General features: G+C 41.8%; 1 protein-coding gene across 4 annotated transcripts in view; it reads left to right on the forward strand.

Annotated features, from left to right (window-relative positions):
• PTPN13 (protein tyrosine phosphatase non-receptor type 13) overlaps window positions 1–14,676 on the forward strand; it is a 264,870-nt gene that overhangs the window by 219,263 nt on the left and 30,931 nt on the right. For 2 of the 4 annotated variants that reach the window (XM_063458775.1, XM_063458777.1), the window contains exons 25-28: window positions 85–548; window positions 7,572–7,715; window positions 8,874–8,967; window positions 9,180–9,265. In XM_063458775.1, the coding sequence (XP_063314845.1) occupies window positions 85–548; window positions 7,572–7,715; window positions 8,874–8,967; window positions 9,180–9,265 (788 nt within the window). The remainder of the gene's footprint in view (window positions 1–84; window positions 549–7,571; window positions 7,716–8,873; window positions 8,968–9,179; window positions 9,266–14,676) is intronic. The other 2 variants (XM_063458776.1, XM_063458779.1) reach the window with 1 other exon arrangement.

Below are 14,676 nucleotides of genomic sequence, written 5' to 3' on the forward strand. Positions count from 1 at the left end.
AAATAAGGACATGACCTCTTTACTTTTCCAAAGTAAATGTTTACTTTATTTCATCTCCTTCCTTTTTTTCTATTTGTTTGATAGGCCAGCTTCCTAATGGTTCAAAAAGTAGTCCACCATGGAGACAGTTGTCTGTTAAAGGCATTGATGCTGATTCTTCTTCAGAAGAACATAACCGAATGCGAAGCCCTACAACTCCCTCTAGAATCCTCTCAGGAAGCTCATTTGCAATGTCCATGGGTAAGAGGGAAGGAAGCGTAAGTTCACAAGATTCCCGTACAGAAAGTGCAAGCCTTTCTAACAGCCACATCAATGGTCTAAACAACAATCTTGGGAAGGACCAATCAACGCCACCTGCTCATCATGCCCGAAACCCATCTTCAGACTGTTCCAGATCAATTGACAGAAAAAAGGCACATGAGAACAACAACAAAACAAAAGGAAAAAGGGCAGGTTTGACGGAGTCCATTGACTATTCTGACAGGGGCGATTCTGACATGGATGAGGCAACCTACTCAAGTAGCCAGGAACAGAGGATAGTTAAAAAGGTACACATCATGTCAAGTTTAAAAAGTGTCAGAAAGGAAATTCTGTGACATGTTTCGCTGTAACATATATTATCTTACACTTAGCCTTTCAATCAAGATATTTTCTGAACGCTTTTCTTTTGTTTTATATATATATATATATATATATATATGTGTGTGTGTATATATATATATATATATATATATATATATATATATATATATATATATTTGTGCTCAGAATTTAATATGTAATGGATAATGTCAGATATAAAAGTTGGTTGTGGTGTGCCGAAACCAACGTCCGAGTGGGCCTGTAAATAAAAGAGGGCCCACCAAGGAGAATTGTATGTACTAACGGTGTCGGTGGGTGGGGAACACTTGAACTCGAATGTCAGAGGTGAGTAGGGGCTGGGTGTTTAAGTAGGGGACTTACTCCTCCCACAAATTCAGGCCTAATGGCCTTTCTACTTGTGCTCGGAATTTAATATGTAATGGATAATGTCAGAGATAAAAGTTGGTTGTGGTGTGCCGAAACCAACGTCCGAGTGGGCCTGTAAATAAAAGAGGGCAAAGAGAAGTTCGAAAAAACACACTTTATTGCATTTGATTACATAACTAAGTTCCTGAAGGCTTGGCGAAGTTCTCTTTCTGGTCGTGGAATATACGTGTTGTAAATGGAGGACTTCCAGCGGCACAGTCTCTTTATGATGTAGACCGGGGTGTTAGTACTAGAAGCTGCTGAAGCGGCTCCTATACGGAAGGAATGCCCGGAGAATGAAGTTGGGTTGTAACCCAATTTTTCCAGTAAATTTCTTACATGTGTGGTAAATTTTGCTGTGGTGAGTGGGTGTCCTTGTAGTTGTAATAGTGGTGAGTCTGGTAGGTGTGTGCTATAAGCTGACCGTAATATGTCTAGTGTCTTGACACCAAGCATTGTCTGTTGGAAAGAGAGGAATGATGGTGGGGTGTAGGGACTGATTTGTTTTGGTAGATGGCATTGTGAGAACGTAATAGTAGTCTATTTTTGTGAGTTGTGAGGTTTTTAGGCTGTGAGTGGTATCCCCTTGACAAACGACAGTAAATTCCCTAGGTCTTTGGAACCCATAAAAAGCCAAATAGATTGCAGATTTGATCACCAGGTTAGTGTTGGGATCAAACGGGGATTCGTCGAGGAGGTTGCTTAGTAATCTAAAGATAGGCCCATCTATAGGTAGTCTGGTGGTGATGGAACCGATACTTTAGAGATCCCCTTTAAGATTTTCTTTATGGGATATGATGATAAAAAGGGGGTGTTGTTAGGGAAATTTGTGAGGCTGTGGTGCTGCACCCCCGTGAGGTATAATTTAATGGTGTTGTGGGAAAGTTTTAAATGTAAATGGCAAAAAGAGGCAAAAGCCATCATGGTTTGGTTTGAGAAATCGCCTTGTAATCCGAATTCAGCAGTAAATTTATTGAAAATGTTAAGTGCCCTAGTGTAGGTGATTGTAGTGTTTGGTGATAGTGCTTGGTGCGTGAGTGTCCTAGCGTGGTGCATAAGTGTGTTTAGTCCAAGATTAGTTCGTGAAAATTCGGTGTTCTGGATGGTTGATGGTGGGCTGACGGGAGTGCCTGGAAAAACACCTGAAATTGAGATCGAGATAAAGCGTCAGCAGCCGTGTTGTGAATACCCGGGATGTGAAGGGAAATTAGGTGGAACTGGACGGTTGCTGCCAACCAGGCCAGCTTGCGAATCAGCTGCATGATGGTAAGAGAGGATGAGCGCCCTTTATTGATGATATCGCAAGCTGACGAGCTGTCGGAATAACACTTTACTGCCTTGACGGACCAGAGGTGACCCCAAGTGTGTGCGGCTGCCACAATGGGATAAATCTCAAACAGAGCTGAAGTTTCTCTAAACCCCGGCAAGGCATCCGTCTCAGCTGGCCAGTGACCCCTAAAACAGTGATTACCAAATATAGCTGCAAAACCCGTGTTGGCTGCAGCGTCAGTGTAAATGCAGGGAGAGGAGTCTGAGAGGGGAGGGATCAACATGGAGATACCGTTCCATAGGCATAAAAACTGCCCCCACATGAGTAGGTCAGTTTTGGCCTTCTGGTCCAACGCAATTGGGCAGTCGTCCGGTACCCCGTGAAGCAGGCAAAGGAGCTTGGACACGAAAGATCTGCCCTGCGGAACGATGCGCATCGCGAAATTCAGGGACCCCAATAGGGACTGAAGTTCTTTCCTGGTGCATACATCGCTCCGCAGGAACATGTCTATTTCCCCTCTCAGGTGGACGAGTTTTTCAGTGGGAAGGCTGGCGCGGAAGGTAGCAGAATCTAGCTCTATGCCCAGGAAAGTGAGTTTAGTGGTGGGGCCAATTGTTTTGGCGGGAGACAAAGGTACCCCGAGGGTGGTGAAAAGTGCAGAGGTGCTGAGGATATTGGTGGGTGTGCGTGTGCGTGTGCTTGGTTCTATGATGAGGAAGTCATCCAAGTAGTGAATGACTGCGTGACACCTAATAATGTTCAGAAGCAGCCAGCATAGCATTTCCGCGAAAATATCAAAGAGTTTGGGGCTGCTTCTGGAACCGAAAGTGAGACGCGTGAAAAAATAGTACCTGTTTCGCCATTTAACACCGTGCAAGTGCCAAAGTGATGGGTGCATGGGCAGCAGTTTGAAAGCGTTGGTAATGTCTGTTTTGCTAAGCCAAGCGTTGCTTCCAGTTGACATGATGGATTGTATGGCGTCGTCTATTTTAACGTATTGTAGTGAAAATTCGTGTGCGTGGATGAGTGCGTTGATGCTAGGAGCATAAGAGGAGTGCGGTGCAGATAAATCGCTAATTATACGTTTTTTATTAGAATACTTGTGTACAGCTATACCGATAGGGTTAGTGCGCCAGGAGGAAAACGGTGAGGAGGTGAAGGGGCCGATCATGAACCCTTGAGTGATTTCAGTGGAGAGGAGAAGGTCTGTGGCCTCCGGGTCTAGGAGATTAGGGCATTCCAGTATCCCTGGGGGGATGGCCACGAGACCCGTGAAAAAACCCTGGGTAAACCCTGTTATTAGGTACTCCACAAGATGTTTACTTGGATGGTCTTTAAGGTAAAAGGCCAGGTTGTCGATATTAACATTGGTTAGTCATTTGTTAGGGGACAACCTGGCCGGACACATGGTCTTCGTGTGTGCCCTGAAACAGATGGAGCAGATGTGCAACAATCTACAAGCGCTGAAGCTGCAGGAACCTGCATTGACGTTGTTGCACACCTGCGCCTTCCCCAAAAAGGAGATGGGCCTCCCCAGTTTGTCCCTATGACCGCCTTCCTGTTTAAGGTGGGGAGTGGAAGAGGATTGAGGGGTGGTAGAGGGGGTGGCTGGGTCAGCCAAAGAAGGGCACAAATCAGCCAAGTGGGTTGAGGAATTGCATATAGCGCAGGACGGGGGCCTCAGACCAGCGAAATGGCGACAGAATAGTTCTGTATCCAGCTGACACCAGTTAATTCTGACATTAAACTGTTTCAGATGGGTCGCCGCTTTCGCTGATATCGATTTGTGATAATCGGAGAAAGATGAGCCCTCGTACTTAACGCCCAAATCTACCACTTTGTGGAGATAGAGGTCCAGTACCTCTCTCCTGTGGGGATATACCGAGCAGATAACATCTCGGTTTTTCCCGAAGGCCAACACGAAATTGGGGATAGACAACTTTTTGTTGAGCCTTGGATCTCTGATTTTTAGAACCACCGAGATGTCGCCAAAATTATAAGCCCTGTTCTCCAGTACGTCTTGGGAGGCAATAAGTAATGACACCAGACACACGTCCTTCCCATCTAGGATTTCTTTCCTAATGGAGTCTGGGACGGAGTGAGCTGGTGACACAAAAGGCGACAGTACTGGAGCAGGAGCTGGAGGGGGAAGTGTAGGTACGGGTGTTGGTGCCATAGGTACAGCCGGGATTGGGGCTATAGAAACAGGGAGGTTACCTGGGGAGGCTATGGCACTTTCCACCTTGCTTAACCTGCTGTTTAGGGTCTGCAGGTTGGCCAGGATTGCCGCAAGGGTGTTCTGGGTAGCAATGCCAGCGCCAGAAACTTGGCTTTAAGAGCTTGTGCCTGGCCTAGGCTCTGGGGCTTGGTTGGTTAACAGTCTGTATAATTCCGCCTTTCGGGCTGTAGCCGGAAAGGGGATGCCCCTGAGCCTAAGTTCGGCCGTGATTTTAGGTATAGCCCATGCTCTCAAAGACGTAGGGGTAGAAAGGGCGAGAGAAACTCCTGGGGACTCTGGTCTGATAGGGGTTGATATAATATCCTCATCAGGTACCTCGTCCATGGGAGATGTGTCTTGCGACATTCTAGAAATGAATTAAATGAGTTGGTTTTAGTAGGGGCGTCTGAGAACTATTTCAGGGGGTGGGGGGGTAATTGCTTATATGAACTGGACTGTAGGATTATTGCCGAAGCGAAAAACTTAACTTAGACTAGTGACGGTTTAGGCCCTACTAATGCCAAGTGGCGGTGAGAGGCTCTATCTATGATTTGGGCGAAGTGGATTATGTTGCCACAGATGTGGTGGCGGGATGTTGGCTTCTCGGTGATATTTAAAAGGTTCAAACGTGTGGCCTTGACGAGTGAGGCCCTGACTACGGCCCTGTAGAAGGGCGAATGAGGCGATTAACTATGATTTGGGCGTAGGGCCGTACCTCCGTGTTGAGGTTTGGGAGATGATTTGTAAATGCCTCGGTGAGCTAGGTCTGACGTTCAGACCCTGTGAGCCAGTTCACGTAACAACTATGGGGTAATTGGCGTTTTATGTGCTGGTAGGATACTAACCTTGATAGAGATTAAACCCGTGGACTTGTTTCTTCAAGTGTATGAGAGAGAGGTCCAGTGGTTCGTGATGTCGTAGCAGAGCCTAAGGGGTTTGAGACAGATGTAGATCTGCGTGAGCGTGGCGAATGGGCGCAATATGAGTTGGGGGGGCATGGAAGAGTAAACGGGCGGCAAACTGGACCGTGAAGGCTGTCTGTGGCCTTTTCATGGGAAACAGAAGTAATGTATTGAAGATTTAAAGAAAACTATACCTGGATAAGGTACAACTATCGAGGATTCCTCCGAATTTAGACGAGGCAAGTTGTTGATGCTATCGTAGTAGAACCTAAGGGTTTGAGACAGATGTAAATCTGAGTGGGCGTAACGTATGAGCGCAGAGTGAGTTGACAAGTGTAACTTGTTGGCTGCCTGAGTTACCTCAAACCGAGAATAAAAGTAAAATAAATACTATACCTGGATTAAAGGACAAGAAGCAGGGTTTGAAATATAGAATGAGCGAGCGGTTGGTACTAGCGTAGAATGGAAACCTGGATTTAAGGATAAGAACCCCAGTATTTTTTATTGCAATTTAGCCGTACTATGTGGCAAAGTGCGATCTGTGGAGATCAAAGAGATTTATTTTTAACAGGGCAGAGATTAATTTGCACGTTTAAGGCATTGTAAAATATTGTGTAAATGGTAATTAATTGCAGGGAAGCTGTATGTTATACAGAATAAAACAGTAAGTACCATAAAAAACCACTAGGTGGCGATGTCAGTCCAATAAACTAGGTCTGTGAACTGCTACACAAAATATATTGAAAAGTATGAATGAACGTTTGTGTAATACATATGTAATGCATAATATGGAAAACTGGCAAGACTTTCTTTCCCCCACACAGTAAAAGCATAGCCTCTTATAACAGCATGAGTTTGAAATTACATATATACCCCTAGCATTAAATAAAGTTTTTACGGATTTTAAGACCGTGGGGGGGGGGGGGTGTAGAACCCCCCAGATGGGTGTTTTGAAAGAGACCGTGGCGTGAGGGGAGCGTGGGTGGTCCCCGGTAAGATTTTACTGTCATTAGTGTTACGGGCCCCCGCTGAACCACCGAGCGATGTGGAGGGGACCGGAATGAGAGGACTCACGATTAGGAAGCAGAACACGGGGGATTCTGCCGGACCGCCGGTAGCACTGAGCAGGACCGCCGGTAGCACGGAGGATTCAGCCGTGCAGCTGATACAGGAGACGCCCGGACCGGAAATGCCGCAAACGTGAAGACTCGCGAAGTAGAACAAGGAACACTTGAACTTGAACGTCAGAGGTGAGTAGGGGCTGGGTGTTTAAGTAGGGGACTTACTCCTCCCACAAATTCAGGCCTAATGGCCTTTCTACATATATATATATATTATTTTTTTCCCCTCTGATTCTTTGCTGTGTTTTCATTTCCTAAATGATCATTGCTGAATTAAAGAGGAACTGTCACTTCCTGAGAAGTAACCGTTCCTCATTCCTTCAGCACAGTAAATGCTATTCAAGCATTTACTGGGGTGAATAAAGCAGCAGAGGTAAGTAAATAAAAATGACTTTTACTGCTTTTTCTCGTTGTGGCAACTTTGCTGCCCCATGATTCCTCTGTGTATTGCATCTGACTAAGAAATGCATGTCATAAGACTTTAACTCCTTTTATATACTTTGGTGAGCTTTATAAATTCTAAGGACAGCAAAAGTTAATTGTCATAAACCGATTGTGGATTGGGCTACGTGTAGTGTCGGGGAGCCAAAGATATAAATACATATACTGTGTATTGCTGTTGGTATTATATATATATATATATTGTGTTACTGTTAATATGGTAAATAATACATATAAGATATATATAGTGTATGTGTCACTGTTGATGGTAATAAATACATATGACTTTTAGAGGTAGATCAGTAAAAATTACTACTACCCTGTCTCAAGAAGAATTGTATCAAAGTCATAGAGTAGAAGGGGAATATTTGAGAGTTAACTTGCCTTGCATCCCACGCCGTGCTGCTCTGTCCAGGGCTGGTCAGAAAGCATTGGGAGGCTAGTGAGCAGGCATAGCAAAAGGCAGCTGTGCCAATCTGATGGTCTTTCTGAGACCGTTTCCTAAAGCTATTTTAATTGAGATAAAGTAGTCAGTGTGCCTATAGTGTCCCTTTAAATTCTGCTTGTGATACTTTGAATGTAACACTGTGCCTTTTGTGTCTTTTTCCAAGGAATCTGCTTCTGAGAGTCCAGTACAGAAGCTAAATTGTAGCAAGCTTTCTACCATGCCGCTGAAGCCAGGAGATGTTTTCACGGTGTTGCTGGCCAAGAAAGATGACAGCTTGGGGATAAGTGTCACGGTACTGTTTGACAAGGTTTTTAGATGTTTTTTCTCCTTCACTACTTCTCCTGCATGCACAGAACACGGCACAAACATACTTTTTAACTGCTTGGGTTTCCTTTTTTCTTTCCTAGAGACGAATGCAAGTATCAAGAACATTAGGCATACTAGATGGGCCGAATGGCTCTTATCTGTTGTCACATTCTATGTTTCCTTCAGGATAGGCTTAATTATTAATTTGTAAAGGATGGTTTTTTTTCCGTATTATTTTTCTTTGCTTCTCTTTTCATGATCAAAATGTAAGTAAAATTCAGACTAGATACATTATTTTACATTTATAGCGATTGGATACACAAGTTAAATTATTTTTATGGCTTTTAGAAAAAAAAATTTTATTTTACAACTTTTCACTTTTTTATATGCAGTGTGAATGTATGATATAAATTTGGAGCTGAAAAAAAAATCTTGTAATGCATCCAACTATACATTTCATTCTTCAGCTGTGTGGCATTTGTTTTTTTTCCTGTGTATCTATGCTACACGAGCTTATGTGTTTGCTAAGTAGTTATTGTGTTGCAGTTTGTTGGCTTTCTTATTTGTTGTTTGGCTTCATAATAAATCAACATTGGTTATCCAACAAAGGCATACCTGATGTTTAATCCCTTCATGACAAATGGCATGACTCTAATGTCACAAAGTGTTTTACCTATGAATTTCAGTCCAATAAACGCAGTGTGTTCTGTCTCTCTTTGCTATCAAAGTGATCATGGCTGAGAAAGACAAATCAGTATGCAGTCACAATGCCCCTTACCTCCCCCCACCCCCCTTAAAAAACAAACAAAAAAAAAAAAAAACAGTTGGTTAGTTACATAATAGTAACAGCAAATTTACTTTTTAGTGCCAGTGATTTATGTTGAAATGGCTGATGAATTGTACTGTATTACAGTGGGGTTAGGTAATATTTTTGCATGCGTAATTTTTAAGATGGGATACACAAATGCCCAATATTAGCACTGCATTTTAGAAACTGTAATGCTCATCTCTGTAATATAACAGATAATTTGAGTCTTAGGAGGTATTGCTGAATTCATGGGAAAGGTTTAGGAGTGATATATTGCTTAGCAAATGTGTTCAGAAATTCTCATCCTCTTGCTATACTATAGAATGTAAATTGTTATGTGTTTCATTTTAGGGTGGTGTAAATACCAGTGTAAAGCATGGTGGTATATATGTTAAAGCCATTATCCCGAATGGAGCAGCAGAGAAAGACGGAAGGATTCAAAAGGGTATGTTTAATTATGGCAAAGAACCCCTGCACATTGCTGAGATCATCGCATGCTTATGTCTTGATTTATCTTATTTTAATTTTAGTGTGAAGGAATTTTGTCTCTCATTCCATGCCCCTCTTTCTACCTCTATCCACTGATTAATATATTATTACCGCTGTACTTTATAAAATACTTGCAGAGATGACAATTGTCCTGTTGTCTTTTCGAAGGTGACCGCGTAATTTCGGTTAATGGAACAAGTTTGGAAGGAGCTACCCATAAGCAAGCTGTGGAAACCTTGAGAAATACAGGACAGGTGGGACTAGAAAACATGTAGATATTAAAAATAACTAAAGACCAAAGGAGATATGAACAGAAATATTTAATGTTTTCATCATTTGTGAAGGATGTAACATCCAATACATAGTCCTATAAATATCTGAAAAAAATAAAATAAAAAATCAACTGACAGGGGTTTAGCTGCATTTTCTACGTTCTTGGAGGCCATTTGTTTTTGCTTCTCTATACTGCCATCTACAGTTTTTTCTCTATAGCTACAAGAGTTACCGTATATACTCGAGTATAAGTCGAGTTTTTCAGCACATTTTTTGTGCTGAGAAACCCCAACTCGACTTATACTCGAGTCAATGTCTGTATTATGGCAACTTACATTGCCATAATACAGACAAGGGGCTGTGTAGGAGGGAGGCTGGCAGGAAGCTGTTACCTACCTCTCCTGCAGCTCCTGTCAGCTCCCTCCTCCTCCGCGCCGTCCGGTCAGCTCCCAGTGTAAGTCTCGCGAGAGCCGCAGGGTCATAGCACGGCCGCGAGACTTACACTGGGACTTGCAGAGGGAGCTGACCGGACCGGCGCGGAGGGAAAGGGAGCTGACAGGAGCTGCAGGAGAGGTAAGTAAACGCTCTGCCAGCCCCCTCCTACACAGTGCACACCACTGGACCACCAGGGAATGAGAGCCCCGCTCCCTGGCCAGCTAAAAAGCAGGGAGGGGGGAAGAAAATAAAATAATACAAAAATATAAATAATAAAATATTATTAATAATAAAAATAATAATAATAAAATTTAAAAATATATTAATATAACCAAAAAAATTAATATTAAAATTATAATAATTAAAAAATAATAATAAAAATGCCCACTTCCCACCAAGGCTCTGCATCACACACTGCATTCATACACACACACTGCATTCATACACACACACTGCATTCATACACACACACTGCATTCATACACACACACTGCATTCATACACACACACTGCATTCATACACACACACTGCACTCATACACACACACACGCTGCATTCATACACTGCACTCATACACACACACTGCATTCATACACACACACACTGCATTCATACACACACACTGCATTCATACACACACACACACACACACTGCATTCATACACACACACTGCATTCATTATATACACACACTGTAAATAAATATTCAATTTATATAATTTTTTAGGATCTAATTTTATTTAGAAATTTACCAGTAGCTGCGGCATTTCCCACCCTAGTCTTATACTCGAGTCAATACGTTTTCCCAGTTTTTTGGTTTAAAATTAGGGGCCTCTGCTTATGTTCGGGTCGGCTTATACTCGAGTATATACGGTATATCATGCATAAAAAGGGTATGATATGCACTATGCATTAAATCAGAAATATTTATCCCTGCAACTGTTTCAACAAAGTGGGCATGTTTTAAGAATATTTTAGTCTATGGTATTCTGGGAAGAATCATTCATTTTTATTTTGTTTTCCTTCATAGTGGCAAGTTTTGTATTTTTTTCTTTTTTTTTTTTATGTTGTTAATCTGATTTTTATTGTACATGCATGTTTTATTGTACGTATATTGTAACGTATGGGGGGGGGGAGGAGAGTATATCTGATAAACAAATACTCCAGGATTTTCTTATTAAAATAAGATACAAATGTTGAGCACACACATAATGTAAACCCGTACATAAAAATAAATGTGTAAATATCTGGTACCTCCAGATGTTGAGAACTGCAACACTCACAAACATTAGCCAGTTACAAACACAGTAAATGGCTAGTACAGGTTCATGGGAGTTGCAGTTTGCCAACAGCCAGAGTTACAGTATTTGAATACCTCCACAATGTATACATGATAATTTAGGGATAAACCGCTAAGCAATCCTGATGACACAGAAAACCAAATGCAGCCTCGGAATTTCAGAAGTAATCCCGCCTGTTCCATTTTATGAAAAAGAAAGAGGAAGAGCTGCAAAGCCGTGGTGCATGGCTATGTATAAATAAACTAAACACCCACATATTTTAAAATAAGCAACACTCAACACGATATTACATTATTAAATATTTGACTTTGGTTAGGAGTGTTTAAATTATGTAAATATTTGGACACCTATCACAAAATGTATTGATATTGTTTCCTTGGTTAGTGTGACATTCACATTAGATTCACATTCCTTAAACAAGATGTTTTGACTATCCCTGAAGTAAATGACTTTACATGCTGCACCTGCTGTTGGTTTTGTTTTTATTTATTGTTTTTTTTTTTTTTTTTTTAAATTTGGAAGTGTTTGTTTAACCCCTTAAGAACGCAGCTTCAGAAGCTGGACTTACACAAGCATTTTTTGAATTTGTTGTTGCTTGTGTTCTACCGCTATTTGCATCTCTCTCATTGAGTGCACCAACACATAATATTATATACCGTTTTTTTAGAGGACAAAAAGTGCTGTAATTTGATGTGACATATACATATATAAATTCTCATTTATTATTATCAAAACATATAGACATCACAGGCTATGTACCTAAGGTTATTCAGACACTTTTTATGTAGCCATTTCATCACCAATCTCTGCTAAATATTGTAGTATAATTAACAGTTTGACTGTCCAAATAACCCCACAAAGGCTTGCATTTGAGAAAGCAGACACTCTAGGGTATCCTGTATGGCATGTATTGTGCCTTAACTTGCCATTTTTTAACCAATTTATGGCAAAGTTTGTGGTGAGTAGAAAAGGCAATTTGTACATACGTTTTGCATTTTTGTATTTCACACATTTAATATGTGCCACTGTCATAAAATCACCCAAATTATGCTAATGTACATCTTCTGAGTAAAACAATATGCCCAATGTATGACATAGATGGTATTTGTGAAATGACAGTGCTTTAAAAAAGACTTGTAAATGTGAATTTTCATACATAGTTTTGACGGGTCCGTGTTACAATTTGGAGCATTTTAGCAGGCTGCTTACCAAACCTTTACAAACCTTTAATGTACAATACCTTATATGTTGCTCAGCTATGTTGTCTGGGTAATGCAATACCCCCGTGGACATTGAAGGGGCACATCCATTTAAGTTTTTTTTTCAGGTTTTACGCTGGGTCCATGTCCCATTTTTAGAGTATTTTAGTAGGTTGCTTATTCCAACCCAGGGTGTTTTTAAAGACATATTTTTTTTTTATAATTTTTTTTTTATATTCTTTATTTTTCTTGTGCTTGTAATTACAACATGCTTGCAGTGCCAAGACGGTGTGTACAAGTTATTCAGTGTCATATAATGTCATGGCAGAGTAAACAGCACATTCACATTTTTAGATAGATAGAACAAGCTTGGTATATGAGGATAAAACTGTTATAGCTGAGTTGTACATGCGTAGTTGAGTAGTTATTATGCTAATATACGATTAGTAAGTTACAGGTTTTACAAGCTAACTTCGGGTGCAGATTTCTCCACACTGCTTTAATGAACCACCAGGGGGCAGCGAGTCCCCGAGCTTGCCGGGCAAAGCATATATTTAGGCTTAGACATTTTTAAACGTTTTCCCTGCAGTTCTGCAGTGATTAAATCAACTGTATTAAAATCATAGATGGTATGAGAAGGACAATGCTAATCTAAAGAATATACAGTGCTTTGCTAGACTGACATTACACAAGGCTAGCAGCTGCTTAGTTGCTCCTGTAGCTGCGCTGGGTCGGCTGTCGTCCTGGCCATCAACAAGTCCCTTGTGTTTCCTGCTGGTTGTGTGAGCGCTTCAGTACTTGCCGGCCAGGGGTGCGATCAATTTTGTGTTTCTGCCAGCATCAGCCTTGAGTGCAAGAGAGAGCCTGCATGCTGTGACCATTGCTCCTCTTTGTGTGGGCAGAGTGAGAGTCCTGGTAAAGTCCCCCTAGGTCCGCCGATAACTCAGTGAGTTGTATCTTCCGATTATGTAGTTGGGAGCTTGGTCTCCGGCTTGCAATGGGTGTGGCGGCCATCTTGGATTTTGCCACGCGGTTTTTGGGTGATCATGCTGCCGCTCGGGTGATAGAAGCCATCGCTGCCTCTCCGGTGGGGTCTGGGATAACCCCCCCAGCCCACAGGGGGGGAGAACGGGGCCCTCAGTAGGCGTGCGAGAGGTCCCGCCGGACTAAGCACGGGAGATCGGCCGCCTCTCCCGCCAGAGCCTCCCGGCAGGCCTCAGTCCCAACTGCCCAGCAGTCAGCTTTACCGGCAGGACGGGGGCTGATATTGACGTCGAGGGTAGTTGCTCGTGTCCCCTCTACCTTCTTGTGGCTGTTGATAGTTTGTTTCAGGGAAAAAAGGTATTTATTGCCTGCTTTTTCCATTTTCATAGCAGAGCCGAGTTGCCCCACGTCCGTCCGGCTCGGCGGTCAGGCCCCGCCCCCCCTAAAGACATATTTTTAACCTTAGTGTGGGATCATGTTTTTTTGCTCGCTTGTACCAAATGTAAAGGTAATACACATTTTATCCCCCTTTTTTAAAACTTTTTTTTTTCCTTTAACTTTTTAAAGTTTTTTTTTAATGTTAACCGCTAACTAGCCTAACAGTAAATCCCCCAATTTCCCCAATGTTCTACCCACCGTAGCTAAATTAATTAATTATTTACGAATTTTTAAGTAAATTATTAAAATAAATGTAACTCCTGAGGGTTAAAAACAAATAAAAGTTAACCCTCAGGGATCACAAAAATCATATCACAGTGAAATACTGTGATCTGTATTTTGGTCACTGCAGGTAGTGCTCAAAGTGCAGGGAAAGGATTAAATTGTTTTGGAAAGGGGTGGGGGGAGGTGGAAAAACAAAACACATTTTCTTTTGCAAGGAGAAACAAATCTGCAGCGATTAACCTCCCTGAACTTCACACCAGACACAGAAGTGCACGGAAGCTTGTCAGACGTCCTTGCAGCACATGTGAATGCTCTGAATGGCGATCACATGTGCAGGGACAGCACGGTTGGCTGCTGGCTGTCTCCCTCGAACACAGAGCCAGAGTGCAGTAGCATTAAGCCCACAATTGTCTTGATTGTGGCTATATGGGGTTAATTTGAGTAAATTACAGAAAATTTCCGTCATGCGTCACAAAGGGGTTAAAGTGGCTCTCTCCTCTCAAACTTATCTTTATCCTATTGTTTTCTTTTCTATTCCTCTTCCTCCAGAATATGTTCTTCTTTTCTTCATTTCTGATCTATTTCTCTTTAAAACATACAACAAAGTAGAGACTACTTATTATATGCATTTTTCCAAATTTTTTTTTTTTTTTGTATTTATTCTTTGGCAATATTTACAAAGAGTGGTGAGCCTAAGGCAAGAATCACCTTTGTTAGCTTGATAAAGGAAGTGGAGCTTACCACCTCTTTGTCACAATTGTCAAGCGTAGGAAAAAATTAGTCCATACTTTGTCTGATGTCAGTAAGAG

The sequence above is a fragment of the Pelobates fuscus genome, chromosome 6 (assembly GCF_036172605.1).
Source record: "Pelobates fuscus isolate aPelFus1 chromosome 6, aPelFus1.pri, whole genome shotgun sequence".
In the NCBI taxonomy this organism is placed as follows: Eukaryota; Metazoa; Chordata; class Amphibia; order Anura; family Pelobatidae; genus Pelobates; species Pelobates fuscus.